Source organism: Nansenia antarctica, assembly GCF_963989245.1.
Source record: "Nansenia antarctica genome assembly, chromosome: 1".
Taxonomy (NCBI): domain Eukaryota; kingdom Metazoa; phylum Chordata; class Actinopteri; order Argentiniformes; family Microstomatidae; genus Nansenia; species Nansenia antarctica.
In genome coordinates this window covers 90,198,255-90,214,232 of record NC_137674.1, presented here as the reverse complement: position 1 = coordinate 90,214,232, position 15,978 = coordinate 90,198,255, and the positions used below count along the sequence as shown (strand labels likewise).

The 15,978-nt window shown below is 46.0% G+C and overlaps 1 protein-coding gene across 1 annotated transcript; it reads right to left on the bottom strand.

The window, feature by feature from the left end:
- Positions 1-2,130: 2,130 nt before the first annotated feature.
- On the bottom strand, positions 2,131-15,581 carry dohh (deoxyhypusine hydroxylase/monooxygenase). Its single transcript, XM_080535532.1, has 5 exons — positions 15,497-15,581; positions 13,744-14,057; positions 8,434-8,510; positions 3,171-3,414; positions 2,131-2,765 (listed from the first exon to the last, which is right to left on the bottom strand). The coding sequence occupies exons 2-5, from the start codon at positions 14,054-14,056 to the stop codon at positions 2,446-2,448; spliced, it is 954 nt and encodes a 317-aa protein (XP_080391658.1). The 5' UTR covers position 14,057; positions 15,497-15,581; the 3' UTR covers positions 2,131-2,445.
- Positions 15,582-15,978: the final 397 nt, after the last annotated feature.

Sequence of the window (15,978 nt, the reverse complement as noted above, 5' to 3'; positions counted from 1 at the left end):
CAATAACACTATGTGCAATATGACAACCCTAGTCGTCTATCTGTACAGTATAGTATAGTGGATAGTGTACATAGCCTTTATTTATGTAAACCAGCTCCTTCCCTTCTTGTGTTTTTTTTCCTTTTTTTTCTTTCCTAGCACCAGGGGAGCCACCCCTCCTAAATTTCGTTGTTTGGTACCTGTACTATAGCAATGACAATAAAGACCATTCATTCATAGAGACAGTGCAGGAGTTCTATGTCTAAAGATAGCGTAGACGGGGATAGTGTAGAGCAAGTGTTAGGGACAGTAGAACATAGGTTATCAGATAGTGACAGGGAAGTGTGTGATAGGGAGATAATAGACAGGGGTGCACATAACTGGTGCGCCAGTGCGCATGCGTCGCCAAAATGCATGCTGCGCGGCAGATCAGCGGCATGAAGGCGCTTTTGCGCACCAACAGCTGGGTCCAAGAAGCAAGCCCCACTAAGTAACTATTTGCCGTCCCCTCAGCCGAAGGCCCGACGAGTAATCCATCACAACAGTCGACCGACGACGACCACGGCGACTCCCCTCACGAAAACATTCGGAAAGTATCGTAACTTGTACTTTCATTCCGCATATCGCGTATCGCATGGTTATCACGCCGACACGTGAAATTCAGTCCCGAACGACTCGTCGCTAAAAGGAAAAACAACACCAAGGGACTTCACGTTTCTTTTCTCTGAAGCTTTCAAACGTTCAGACGTTTGTTTTACAGCTTCATTATCGCACCTAGACCCCTGACCCAGGGAATATGGTTGGGAATTATATTAGAAAAAAAAAAAAAGACTTTGTTGCACAATCAAAATAATGAGCTATTTAAAGCCTACAACATCCTCTACCATGGTTGAAATTGAGGACAGTATTAACAGCAGTCAAGAGAGCAGTGATGATGATGATTAAGCTTGTAGCATAAATAAATGCTTCGGCTGTAACTTTTTGTTGAAAAGTTGATTTGATGAATGAATGAATGGACTTTATTGTCATTGCTACAGTACAGGTACCAAACAACGAAATTTAGGAGGGGTGGCTCCCCTGGTGTTAGGAAAGGGAAAAAAAAGAAAAAAAAACTTTTAGAAAAAAAATCACAAGAAGGGAAGGAGCTGGTTTACATAAATAAAGGCTATGTACACTATCCACTGTACTATACTGTACAGACAGACGACTAGGGTTGTCATATTGCACAATAGTATTATTCCAACAAGTGTCGCAGTTTGCAGGCTTGAAATGTACATGTTTGTTCCTCAGCACTACACCTGATTTTTTTTCATTTCAATGTTTACAGAACAGAGCAGTGCTTAAAGAGATGTCAGTTGATTTCATTGTGTTTAAAGAACAGACATTCAGTTAGTGCTTAAAGAGATGTCAGTTGATTTCATTGTGTTTAAAGAACAGACATTCAGTTAGTGCTTAAAGAGATGTCAGTTGATTTCATTGTGTTTAAAGAACAGACATTCAGTTAGTGCTTAAAGAGATGTCAGTTGATTTCATTGTGTTTAAAGGAGTCTGACAGACTTTCATGCTTAAAGAGCAGTCATTTGATTTTGCATTTGTTTCTTTTGTTTTGCACACAATCATTTGTTCGTTCATCTTTATTTATGAACAAATGTCGTTTTGCTAATATAAGTTATCCATGCATCCCTTTTTCATCCATCCTGTGGGACGGGTCGTGACTCGCGAGCTCGGGGAGCACCAAGCAGCATCCCTAGGTGCTCCTCTGAGCACTGGCCCCAAAAAGTTATGTGCACCCCTGTATATAGTTGTGAACATATAGCCATGTATTTATCTGCAAATGATTTAGTGTCCTGAATGTAAAATGTGAAAATGAAGTGACGGTGTCTTAAATTAGCATCCAACACATATACTTTGGCATAAATGTTGCTTCTTTGAGATAGAATAGAGATATTCTTTATTTGTACTATATTATATATATTATTATATATTGCTTACAGCAAGCACACTAATGACAGCTATGTTGCAGCCCAATGGATTCAACTGATGTTTATTGACAGATTTCACATTCCCTGATTTCAGACGTGTACAAATCAGATAATGAATTGAAATAATATTCATTGTACATTGTACATCTCCAAGCTTGGAGGGGGTGGGGGGTACATCTCCAAGCTGTGGGGGGGGGGGTATATCTCCAAGCTGTGGGGGGGGTGGGGGGTACATCTCCAAGCTTGGAGGGGGTGGGGGGTACATCTGCAAGCTGTGGGGGTGGGGGGTACAGGGGGTGAACAAAAGTGAACATTCTTGACCTGTTTGTCAATCTTGGCTTTCATGACGACAATAAATAAAACAATACAACCAAGTTCAACATATGAAATGTTTCAGCTGCAACAGTCCTGAGCCCGGATGACCATGATGACCATCATGAAGATGATGAAGATGATGATGAAGAAGAAAACAAAGTGTTCCAGGTCACGGCACCCCCTGCTGCGCCAGCAGGCCGTCTGCGTACTGGAACTGCGAGGGGCTGTTCTCGTACTCCAGCATGTCCAGCGCCACCTCGCAGCTCTCCTGCACCACGCGCTCCGCGTCACCACGGTAACGCCGCAGCACCTCCACGCACTCCTCCCTGCCGATGGCGCCCAGGGCCTCGGCGCACTCGTGCCGCACCATGCCGCTCTCCTGCGGGCGCTCCAACGCGGCGCGCAGCTGGGGGATGCTGGCTGCATGCTGCACCTGACCCAGGACGTAACCCACCTCGTGACGGAACAGAGAGCTGCTGCATTGGAGCCCTGGCGGGGGGGGGAGGTTATAGAGGGGGGGGTTATTATTGAGTGAGTGAGTGTGTGTTAGTGTGTGTGTGTGAGTGAATGAGTGAGAGCGTGTGTGTGAGTGTGTGTGTGAGTGTGTGTGAGAGTGTGTGTGTGTGTGTGCGTGTGTGTGTGTGTGTGTGTGAGAGTGTGTGTGTGAGTGTGAGTGTGTGTGTGTGTGTGAGAGTGAGTGAGTGTGAGGTGAGGTGAGTGAGTGTGTGTGTGAGAGTGTGTGTGTGAGTGAGTGAGTGTGAGGTGAGGTGAGTGTGTGTTCCTCACCGTGGGTGTGTGTGTGTGTGTGTGTGTGTGTGTGTGTGTGTGGGAGTGAGTGTGAGTGTGTGTGTGTGTGAGTGAGTGAGTGAGTGTGTGTGTGTGTGTGTTCCTCACCGTCCCCCAGGGCCAGGACGGCCTCCTCCGTGCCCAGGTTGCGCAGGGAGAACATGGCTCTGTAGCGCTCGAACAGTGGCAGGCTCTCGTCCAGCAGCCGGGCCCGCAGCTCCGGCACGTCCTTCTTCCCGGGGGCGGGGGGGGCGGGGTCTACGGAGCTGTAGGGTGACTCCGCCCCCTGCGGGTCTCCCCCGCCCATCAGCCACTCCAGACGCCGGAGCGCCAGCTGACAGGTCTCCGCCACCTGCAGGCGGAGGGAGAGAAAGTGCAGGACGGGGCGTGAGACTCGCCGTGTCTGACACCATTGTGGCTGGGCGTGTCTGTCTGACACCACTGTGGCTGGGCGTGTCTGTCTGACACCACTGTGGCTGGGCGTGTCTGTCTGACACCACTGTGGCTGGGCGTGTCTGTCTGACTCCACTGTGGCTGGGCGTGTCTGTCTGACACCACTGTGGCTGGGTGTGTCTGTCTGACACCACTGTGGCTGGGCGTGTCTGTCTGACACCACTGTGGCTGGGCGTGTCTGACACCACTGTGGCTGGGCGTGTCTGTCTGACACCACTGTGGCTGGGCGTGTCTGTCTGACACCACTGTGGCTGGGCGTGTCTGTCTGACACCACTGTGGCTGGGCGTGTCTGACACCACTGTGGCTGGGCGTGTCTGTCTGACACCAGTGTGGCTGGGTGTGTCTGTCTGACTCCACTGTGGCTGGGCGTGTCTGTCTGACACCACTGTGGCTGGGCGTGTCTGTCTGAAACCACTGTGGCTGGGCGTGTCTGTCTGACTCCACTGTGGCTGGGCGTGTCTGTCTCCACTGTGGCTGGGCGTGTCTGTCTGACACCACTGTGGCTGGGCGTGTCTGTCTGACACCACTGTGGCTGGGCGTGTCTGTCTCCACTGTGGCTGGGCGTGTCTGTCTGACTCCACTGTGGCTGGGCGTGTCTGTCTGACACCACTGTGGCTGGGCGTGTCTGTCTGACTCCACTGTGGCTGGGCGTGTCTGTCTGACACCACTGTGGCTGGGCGTGTCTGTCTGACTCCACTGTGGCTGGGCGTGTCTGTCTGACACCACTGTGGCTGGGTGTGTCTGTCTGAAACCACTGTGGCTGGGTGTGTCTGTCTGACTCCACTGTGGCTGGGCGTGTCTGACACCACTGTGGCTGGGCGTGTCTGTCTGAAACCACTGTGGCTGGGCGTGTCTGTCTGACTCCACTGTGGCTGGGCGTGTCTGACACCACTGTGGCTGGGCGTGTCTGTCTGAAACCACTGTGGCTGGGCGTGGCTGTCTGACACCACTGTGGCTGGGCGTGTCTGTCTGACACCACTGTGGCTGGGCGTGTCTGTCTGACACCACTGTGGCTGGGCGTGTCTGTCTGACACCACTGTGGCTGGGCGTAAAAAAAGGTAACGGTACGGCCTCGATATTAACATGCGGAGTGACAAAAAAAAATTAATCAGAATTTTATTTTATGAATCTGCACAAAATAGTGTTAGTTTTTAAATGAAATGAGAAATATATATATTAAAAAAGAATTTAAAAAAATAAAAAACTGAAAATTGCCATGTGTAAGGTATTCACCCCCTTTGTTATGAAGCCCCTAAAAACTTCTGGTGCAACCAATTACCTTCAGAAGTCACATAATTAGTGAAATGAAGTCCACTTGTATGCAATCTAAGTGTCACATGATCTGTCAGTATATACACACCTTTTCTGAAAGGCCCCAGAGGCTGCAACACCTAAGCAAGAGGCACCACCAACCAAACACTGCCATGAAGACCAAGGAACTCTCCAAACAAGTCCGAGACAAAGTTGTTGAGAAGTACAAGTCAGGGTTAGGGTTAGGGTTAGGGCAGGGTTAGAGGGCGAGGCGCGCGTGCGATTTTTCGCGTGCACGACCAAAAACTAGGGTGGCAAAAAAACGTTAATTTGCGGTTAAGCCATTAAAGCCGAGCGGCAATGTTTTATATAGCAGGTGATCAAAAATCTAAAAATCATATTGATTATTGAAATATATCTGACACCACTGTGGCTGGGCGTGTCTGTCTGACTCCACTGTGGCTGGGCGTGTCTGTCTGACACCACTGTGGCTGGGTGTGTCTGTCTGACACCACTGTGGCTGGGCGTGTCTGTCTGACACCACTGTGGCTGGGCGTGTCTGACACCACTGTGGCTGGGCGTGTCTGTCTGACACCACTGTGGCTGGGCGTGTCTGTCTGACACCACTGTGGCTGGGCGTGTCTGACACCACTGTGGCTGGGCGTGTCTGTCTGACACCAGTGTGGCTGGGTGTGTCTGTCTGACTCCACTGTGGCTGGGCGTGTCTGTCTGACACCACTGTGGCTGGGCGTGTCTGTCTGAAACCACTGTGGCTGGGCGTGTCTGTCTGACTCCACTGTGGCTGGGCGTGTCTGTCTCCACTGTGGCTGGGCGTGTCTGTCTGACACCACTGTGGCTGGGCGTGTCTGTCTGACACCACTGTGGCTGGGCGTGTCTGTCTCCACTGTGGCTGGGCGTGTCTGTCTGACTCCACTGTGGCTGGGCGTGTCTGTCTGACACCACTGTGGCTGGGCGTGTCTGTCTGACTCCACTGTGGCTGGGCGTGTCTGTCTGACACCACTGTGGCTGGGCGTGTCTGTCTGACTCCACTGTGGCTGGGCGTGTCTGTCTGACACCACTGTGGCTGGGTGTGTCTGTCTGAAACCACTGTGGCTGGGTGTGTCTGTCTGACTCCACTGTGGCTGGGCGTGTCTGACACCACTGTGGCTGGGCGTGTCTGTCTGAAACCACTGTGGCTGGGCGTGTCTGTCTGACTCCACTGTGGCTGGGCGTGTCTGACACCACTGTGGCTGGGCGTGTCTGTCTGAAACCACTGTGGCTGGGCGTGTCTGTCTGACACCACTGTGGCTGGGCGTGTCTGTCTGACACCACTGTGGCTGGGCGTGTCTGTCTGACACCACTGTGGCTGGGCGTGTCTGTCTGACACCACTGTGGCTGGGCGTAAAAAAAGGTAACGGTACGGCCTCGATATTAACATGCGGAGTGACAAAAAAAAATTAATCAGAATTTTATTTTATGAATCTGCACAAAATAGTGTTAGTTTTTAAATGAAATGAGAAATATATATATTAAAAAAGAATTTAAAAAAATAAAAAACTGAAAATTGCCATGTGTAAGGTATTCACCCCCTTTGTTATGAAGCCCCTAAAAACTTCTGGTGCAACCAATTACCTTCAGAAGTCACATAATTAGTGAAATGAAGTCCACTTGTATGCAATCTAAGTGTCACATGATCTGTCAGTATATACACACCTTTTCTGAAAGGCCCCAGAGGCTGCAACACCTAAGCAAGAGGCACCACCAACCAAACACTGCCATGAAGACCAAGGAACTCTCCAAACAAGTCCGAGACAAAGTTGTTGAGAAGTACAAGTCAGGGTTAGGGTTAGGGTTAGGGCAGGGTTAGAGGGCGAGGCGCGCGTGCGATTTTTCGCGTGCACGACCAAAAACTAGGGTGGCAAAAAAACGTTAATTTGCGGTTAAGCCATTAAAGCCGAGCGGCAATGTTTTATATAGCAGGTGATCAAAAATCTAAAAATCATATTGATTATTGAAATATATCTTAATAATAAATCAATACTGAGGTGCAGCCAAAACAGATTTAGGCCTACTCAACAGCCAGAGAATAGCACAATTCCACACAAAGGCAAAACACAATGACAGAGAGGGAGACAGTACACCGTTTTCAGAATACAGAATAGCCTACATTATTGCTGAAATAGGCTAGTCGGCACTAGAACAATTTAAGATATTTTTAAATTGAGGCTATACTCGTGAGTAAATAATATCGGATTCACCAGTAATATTAAAGGGCCTTTTTCCTGCTCTTCCTGGAGGCAAAGTCATCGACTGCGTTTACATGCACACCATATTCCGATTCCGGTCAATATTCAGGTTAACGGTTAATTTGCTGGTTAATTTGGGTGTCTTCTTTAACAACTCCAGTTTCCTCTCTTGTTTTTGTTGCTGACATTTTCTTTTTTGGGCACCGCTTTCGTATTTTCTTTGAGCACTGGACATTTTTGTAGGCTGTGTTCGACTCTGCTAGACAAATTAGCTAGGTAACACTATGCATTACACTAGACTTGACAACACAGGAATTATGGGAACGGAAAACAGCTATGGACAAACAGAAAGGACAAAAGACGAAGTGATCGTATACTATATTTTTCAATCACATTAATGCAAAAAAACAAAAAAACATGCTTTGGTGGTGGGCCTAACATGCTTTGGGTTAATCCGGGCCTGTACATAATATCAATGCTGTTTTCAATTCATGAAATAAAACTGATACTTTTTGCAAGGGTTGACTGACTTTGAGTTTTTACTGCCATAATGTCATTTCCTGTGGCATACGGTGCAAAAACACACACACCTGGCTCTTTTATTTTTTTGCACCATGAACTAAAAGGTTTATCATACCCCGTTTCGTAGAGCCAAGCCCATCTCCATTTATTTTTCACGCTTTGATCTACCTCCGATACATCGGAGCCTTCTTTTAGTATGAGCGCGTCCATGCTTCTAGCATTACTAGCTACCTGGAAATCAAGTTTCTGCGCTCATACGGTCTCCGATGTATCAGAGGTAGATCAACGCATGAGAAATAAGGTTTTGTTTGCGTTATGCGCAAGTTACTGTCACATAGTTGTTGCCAATAAAGGCCTATATGTAGGCTATATAGGCTATTATATATCATTTATATACCTAATACTGACATCAAAATAGTTTGTATGCCTCTACTAATCATATTACATCAGGTAGACTCCGTCGCAACTTGGAATAAATTGACGGAAATCCGTCGCTACGACAGAGAACTTTAATCCCTGAGGGTTAGAGTTAGGGCAGGGTTAGAGTTAGGTTTAGGGCAGGGTTAGAGTTAGGGTAAGGGCAAGGTTAGGGTTAAAGCAGGGTTAGGGTTAGGGCAGAGTTAGAGTTAGGGCAGGGTTAGAGTTAGGGCAGGGTTAGAGTTAGGGCAAGGTTAGAGTTAGGGTTAAAGCAGGGTTAGGGTTAGGGCTGGGTTAGAGTTAGGGCAGGGTTAGGGCAAGGTTAGAGTTAGGGTTAAAGCAGGGTTAGAGTTAGGGTTAGGGCAGAGTTAGAGTTAGAGTTAGGGCAGGGTTAGAGTTAGGATTGGGTTGGGGTTAGGGCTGGGTTAGGGTTATGGGGGGTTAGGGCTGGGTTGGGGATAGGGCTGGGGGTTAGACTTGCCTCAATGACAGGGTCCTCTGAGTACTCCTTCAGGAGGTCCAGGACCTTGGGGTCCCCTATGGCCCCCAGCGCCTCCCCTGGAGAGAGAGGTCAGGGGTCACCCGTTAGACAAACACTCAATACCATACAAACCAAAGTTTAGGTGCAATGAATCGCTTCTGGACAACTCTCTCCTCAACTAACCCTAACAACACAGATGTCATAACTAAACAGTAACACTACCTGACCCTAACAACACAACACAGATGTCATAACTAAACAGTAACATCAACTAAGCCTAACAACACAACACAGATGTCATAACTAAACAGTAACATGAGGCAGAGGCAGCAGAAACATAACATCAATAGTGGAGTGAGAAGATAAATACAGTAGCAGCCATAGTAGTATGGCATCGTGTGAGGGCATGTGTGTGGTGTGTGTGTGAGAGAGAGAGAGTGCAACTATTCACCAATGCTACAGTGTAGTACGGAGAACCACATCAAATGGTAAATGGACTGCACTTATATAGCGCCTTTTTTGCTGCTCCAAGGTGCTTTACAACGGCCTCTCATGCACCCATTCACACACACATTCACACACCAATGGCGGCAAGCTGCCATGCAAGGCGCCGGCCCGCTCACTGGGAGCAATTTTGGAGTTCAGTGTCTTGCCCAAGGACACTTCGACATGTGGCCAGCCGGGGCTCGAACCGCTGATCTGCCAACCTTGTGATCATTAGACGGCGACTCTACCTCCTGCGCCACAGCCGCCCCAAATGTAGGCTTTGAATACAAACATCTGAGAGAGGTCACCCATTAGTAGGCCTGTTCAAAATGTTGAGTCCGCCCTTGTGTCCGCCCTGAGATTGGGAGGTTGTGAGTTCGATCCCCGGCCGTGTCATACCACCAAAGATTATAAAAACTATACTTTTCTTCTGTACTTTCAAATATTTATTCTCATTGAGCAGTCAACATCAACACACAATGATTTGCTCTTGTCCTCTTTTGTGTGTATACATAATAATAAAGGTGCTCTGTTCAACATTGAAGATAAGATACAATGAAATCCAAAATAAATATTTTTTCTCTTTACATAAAAGCAAATTATGAAAGAAAGAGAAATTTGACGGTCCACCGATGGGTGCTGGTAGGCAAAGTGGTTAGTAGTCGCTCTATGAGTAGAGGGCTGGAAGGGAATTTTCCTGGCTACATAGTGTACAGGTTTTTTACTTTTGCCTGCTCTGTCAGTATGTGAAGCGCATTGAGTTGCATCTTGTAAGAAATGCGCTATACAAATACAATTTGAATTGATTTGATTTGGCTCATGCTCATCCACAAAACCCTCCTTGGTCTCTCGCCCCCCTACCTGTGTCACTTGCTGCAAATTACATCTGCTGCCCACAACACCCGGTCTGCTCACCTTATTCTCCTAAAAATTCCCAAAACAAACACTGCACAAGGTAAATCTTCTTTCAGGGCTGCTGCAGCCAATGACTGGAACCATTTACAGAAAACACTCAAACTGGACACTCTTATTTCCAAATCAGCTTTTAAGGACTATCATGGGCACTCCCACTGACACATGCAACTGTTTCTCAACCCTCTAGTGTTTTTCCTAACCCTGTTGGCTGCTTACTGTCTGTCCCATGCATGCCTGTTGACTTCCTGTGTCTGTCCAAATTAGCAAAAAAAAATGTTGGTGTGCTTTCTGTTGTGCTTAATCAGGGCTTAACATTAAGCTTTTTCAGGTACTTGTCCTTCGGACAAGTGAACTTATCTTTTACTTGTCCGAGAGCTCAAGTTACTTGTCCAAATCCAAAGATTTTGAAAAAGCAATAATATTAATAATAATATTATACTCTCACCGGCCACTTCATTAGGTTCACCTTTTCAACTGCTTGTTAACGCAAATATCTAATCAGCCAATCATGTGGCAGCAACTCAATGCATTTAGGCATGTAGACATGGTCAAGACGATCTGCTGAAGTTCAAACCAGCATCAGAATGGGAAATGATGGGAAATGATGGGAAAGGTGATTTAAGTGACTTTGAACCTGGCATGGTTGTTTGTGCCAGACGGGCTGTTTGCGTGATATTATAGTGTCAATATGGACCAAAATCTCTGAGGAATGTTTCCAGCACCTTGTTGAATCTATGCCTCAAAGAATTAAGGCAGTTCTGAAGGCAAAAGAGGGGGTCCAACCCCAAGGTGTGCCTAATGAAGTGGCCAGTGAGTGTATGTGTATGCAAATAACACATTTGACTACTATTGATTTGATAATGATTTATCCTTAATTTTCAAATGTATTCAATATTTTGTAATTATTTAAAAACGTAACCCCTAACCCTTTTAGATTAAGATTGGCCACAAAAGGGATGAATATCTAGGAATATTTACAAAAAATGTTTGTAACTATAGTCTCTCCCCAATGGAAGCAATCTTATTTGCTAGCTTTTGGATAGTAGCCTATCCTATATTCAAATTGAGAAATCTATAATTAGTATCATTCTGAAGTTCCTATTGCGATGTGCTGGTCTTAAAACTTCAAACCGTAAATATACGATCGCATCGAACTACATGAAAATAAGCGGCATTGAGAAGAAGCGAATACGCGTTCACGTGAATGGCACTAGTGACAGGAGACCCACAACACTATGGCTGCGTTCGTAAACTCGCTCTGGAATCTGATCAGCACTCATGGAATGCCTTTTGCCCAATCACGTCTTTATGACGTTGAACGCAGTGTGCGCTCTGAGCAAATTTACGAACTATGACGATAACGAACTACGAGAGACTGAAATAGCGAGAATGAGGCACGGCATCGCTTTGCTTGCTATTTTTTTTTTACTATTCAGATCGGAAGGAGGAATTCATGTTTGCAGATATTAATACATATTGATTTCTTTTTTTTGTTTTGACTTGTCCATCGGACAACTGCAGGAGGAAGTCCATTTGTCCGAACATAAAATGTACTTGTCCCAGACAAGCCTTAATGTCGAGCCCTGGCTTAATGTTGTGCGGGTTTATGTGGATGTATGATGCTGTCCTTTTAACTTATAACTGATACAGGGTTTGCCAATGCAAATAATAATTAGTTCTTATTGGCCTACCTGGTTAAATAAAAATAAAAAATACAAATAAATACAAATAAAAGACCCTGCGACATGCCAGCGTCATGTCCAGGGGGTGTACTTGTACATCAAGCCGCCTCACAATACGGAAACAGGAGGGCCATTAGGCTCGAGAACCATCGGTTCTCACGGCTACTTACTGATATGTGACGCAGATAATGTAATAATATAATATAATGCAACCTATGAAGTAAACCATGACTGTTTATTATCATAAGACTTACTTTTGAAGATAGCATTGAACATGTATCCTCATCAATAAAAAAGGTACTGTGTCATCTAGTTATGTGTTTCTAGCGTGTTCATGCTCTATCTACGCTAGATATCTAGCTAACGCCATGTTCTTTGTTGTTAGCTAGATATCGAGCTAATGCCATGTTCTTTGTTGTTAGCCAGCTAGCTAGCTAACGCCATCAGGGCTGCCAAGTCTCACGCAATCACCATGAGACACACGCATTTCAACCAGTTCTCACGCTCTCAAGCCGCAACTCTATTTCTCACGGCGAGAAATAACAATTAGTTTTACGGGACTTTTCTTTTTGAAATTCCTTGAAAGAAAGCTACCGGACATGAGTTTCGTGACGTGTGACATGTTTTGAAATCTCAAATTGTCATCCAGGTGATTAGCAGAATGATCTGTGAGAGACCCCGTTGGTTCTGTCAAAGGCCGTCAAGCGGCAATGACAGCGACAGCCTAACTTGATCGTGGAAATTATTAAGGCACGGCACCTACGGCTAATCCCATTGGTTGCTATTTGTGAAGTAGCGGTGGTTAGCTTCTATACTGTTTAACCATTGGCTGACACGTCTGCCACTCCCAATGGGTCCTCGAGCTCATGGTCGTGTGAGTGGAGACAGTAATGAAGATGGAGGGTTCGGTGTTGTTGAGTTATTTAGGCGGTTTATGGAGTAAAGAGAGTAACTGATATATACAGTAGGGATGCTCCGATTTATCGGCCACCGATTTAAATCGGCCGATTTCACTCCAAATGACTCGATCGGTGATCGGCAAAAATGGCCGATCGCAAAAACCGATCTTTTTTTTTTTATTAGTTTTTTTTCTTTTTCCCTGGGGAAGACAGATAACTGAACAGAAAACATAGGAGGACGTAACAGTATGTAAACCATGAAGGCCACGTTTATGATGTCTTTTATACAGCCATATCGACTGACTTGGGCTTCAGGCCCTAACTGGGTGATAGGCCAGACCTTTACTATGCCATAAAAATGGGTCTGCGTTTGCTTGGTGCCTAATGGATCAAAACTTTTGTCTAAAAAGCAAAAAATATGTAGGCTATCCAGTCAGTAGGCCTACAGTTATGTATTTAAAAAAAAATCGGTATCGGTATCGGTTGATCTTGAGGAAAAAAATCGGTGATCGGTATCGGCCCCAAAAATCCAGATCGGAGCATCCCTAATATACAGTATATATATATAACTAGATAGATAGAGTAATGTATGTGTGTAATTAGATAGCGAACTGCTTTGGCCGGTCGGAACAATAGCGGACGGCGAGAACGGGACATTGCAGATAGCATGATAGTAAGGTAAGGTATGATAGTAAGTAAACACAACTTTCCACTGTCGCTTATCTCCACAGAGAGCAGAGGACAGTCTCCTGCTCAGGATCAACCAGCTGGTTAGCGGGCTAGGGAGCGGGTTGCTGGACAGCAGGGGTTGATCAATTAGGGGGGTTAGCAATCACATGGTTGATTGACAGTTAAAAGAGTGATTAATATGTTACATGGTTGATTGACAGTTAAAAGAGTTATTCTGATGTTACATGATTGATTTATTTATAGATAGATGATAATAAATATAATATATTTTTATTACTGTCTGAATTTGTCTTGTTTAATACAATTTTCCAATTGTTTTCATTTCTTGTGCTAGTTTATTATGATGTAAAATTGTAGGAAACTAGCAAAAATAATAATAATAATAATAATAATTGGGTGGGAGAGAGGGGCCGCTGCTGCCAAACGTGCTCAGTTTTGCGTCGCTCCACCGGCAAAAAATCTCACTCCAAAGTTTTGGTGAAACTTGGCAGCCCTGAACATGTTCTTTGTTGTTAGCCAGCTAGCTACAGTCAAGATGGCCACAGTGATTTCCTAAGTGTCACTGGCCTCTCTGTTAGACAAACACCTCTTCAGCCATTGCTGATGCTGCTCCAGTACAAGGTGGGGGCAGTGTTTACCTGCTTCATGCCTGACCATGGGCTCCTGCTTGGGGTCTCTGAGCACGGCCTCCAGGACGGGGAGGGCCCTGCGGTCCTGCATCTGGCCCAGGCAGTACGCCAGCTCGTGTTTCAGCAGCGCTGACTCGTCTGTGAAGGCAAGGCCGATCCAGCGGACCGCCTCCGCTCCTCCCAGGCCGCGCAGCGTGAACAGCGCCCGGAACCGCCTCGTCAGGTCCTGGCTGGGGTCCACCAGCACCCGACCCACCGCCGCCACCTGCTGGTCACTGGCAAGCACCTGACCCACTGCTGCCCCCTGCTGGTCACTGGCCATGCTGGGAGACACACACACACACAGAGAGAGAGACAGACAGACAGACAGACAGACAGACAGACAGACAGACAGACACACACACACACACACACACACACACACACACAACCACACACAGACACACAGACACACACACACACACACAGAGAGAGAAACAGACAGACACAGACAGAGAAGGAGACAGACACACACAGAGAAGGAGAGAGAGAGAGACACACACACACACACACACACACACACACACAGAGAGAGAAGGAGACAGACAGACAGACACACATTCATGTAGAAGTTAGCCAGATGGCATCTTGAAGAAGACACCGGATCTACCTGGACCTCCACCTAACCCAGTCTGATGTGTTAAGAGGGGATCTCAGCTAGGTCTAGGGTTAGCTATCTCCATGGTTACAATCTCCATGGTTACAGCACCACTACCCGTAGAGGAGCTCAGCCAGGGCTAGGGTTAGCTATCTCCATGGTTACAGGACTACTACCTGTAGAGGAGCTCAGCCAGGGCTAGGGTTACTTAGCTATCTCCATGGTTACAGCACCACTACCTGTAGGGGAGCTCGGCTGGGGTTGGGAAGGCTGTGCTTGACATGGGGCGCTCCGTTGCAACGGTGTACTCATAGCGTCATAGCAGCATAATAGCGTCATAGCAGCATAATAGCGTATAAAAATAGCATATTTTTTGAAATGACATTAAACTAAGATAATAAGATGGCTATCATAATTTTTCTAATCTTTATTAATAAGTAATTACAGAAAAAATAAATAACATTTCTGTCATGGCTTCTCTACGAGAGAGTCGGAATCATGTCGGAATCATGTGCTACCAAGCGGACCAATCACAGTGCTCCGGTCTGCGTAGGTGTGTTGCGTAGTTACATTACGGCGTAGCCTACGATTTTACGCAGAAGTATAAATTGGGCTTTAGAAACATGTTCCTTTGGTGGTATTTCTACCTTAAAAAATTATGGCTAGGACGTCGGTTTATAAAGCGAAAGGTTATTTATATAACAAATCAGCTGTCATACACTTTTGACCACTTTCAAACAATAAACGTGCCATTAGATATTCGTTACAATTCCCATTTCTCAAAACAAACAAACAAACAAACGGTCAACTTCTATGACGTCTTGCTGCAAAGCATTCTGGGACCTGCAGTTCTACCCGTTCTTAGCCAATACAATATAAATGTACTTCTTTTTAACTCTCTTGGAGATTAATAATTATCAATCATGTAACATATGAATCAATCATAGTGGTATCCATGGTTACAGCACCTGTAGAGGAACTAAGCTAGGGTTAGCTAGCTCCATGGTTACAGCACCACTACCTGTGCTCGAGCACAGCTGTTTTATTCATTCGCATTTGAGGTTGAACGCTTAGAAACATGTTCCTTCAACCCATGCTGGCAGCGTATATAGTATATATACTCACTTGGTGAAGTCTAGAAGGCAGCTTCAGGCTGTTTTCAGCAGCTTCAGGCTGTTTCAGGCACGTGGAGGTTAGAACTGTTCAGATGGCAGGACCGAACGCGACCACTTCCGGGTTCTTTGGTCCAGATCTTCACAATAAGAGTCCTCTTGTCAGACCGATGAAACAAGAGATGTATAGACTGTGGATACAGTCCATATTCTAATTCTAGACTTTCTAGACATCGTTTCAGTCCAATATTCATAACGAAAAAAAGTTTTTTTTCTTCTTTCTTTCGAATTCAAGCTGGGACTTTTATTGTGAACTTGCCTCACCCGATGACCCGGATTTGAAATGTTTCGTAACAGTTGAGGAGGGTTTCATATGAGAACACGACCTTAGATTCTGCACGCATCTCAAACAAACGTATTACGGTTGTAATGTACAGATGTAGGTGTTCTTAATAACGTTTTCTTTCTGCATCGAGAGCACGAAAGGATGTCATT

What these genes read in the sequence shown, in the direction of transcription:
- dohh (XM_080535532.1), bottom strand. Translation starts at nt 14,056, where the DNA reads ATGGCCAGTGACCAGCAGGGGGCAGCAGTGGGTCAGGTGCTTGCCAGT. An exon ending in CATGGTCAGGCATGAAGCAG is followed by an intron (nt 8,511 to 13,743) that starts GTAAACACTGCC and finishes CTCTCTCTCCAG; the next exon opens with GGGAGGCGCTGGGGGCCATA. An exon ending in CAGAGGACCCTGTCATTGAG is followed by an intron (nt 3,415 to 8,433) that starts GCAAGTCTAACC and finishes CTCCGCCTGCAG; the next exon opens with GTGGCGGAGACCTGTCAGCT.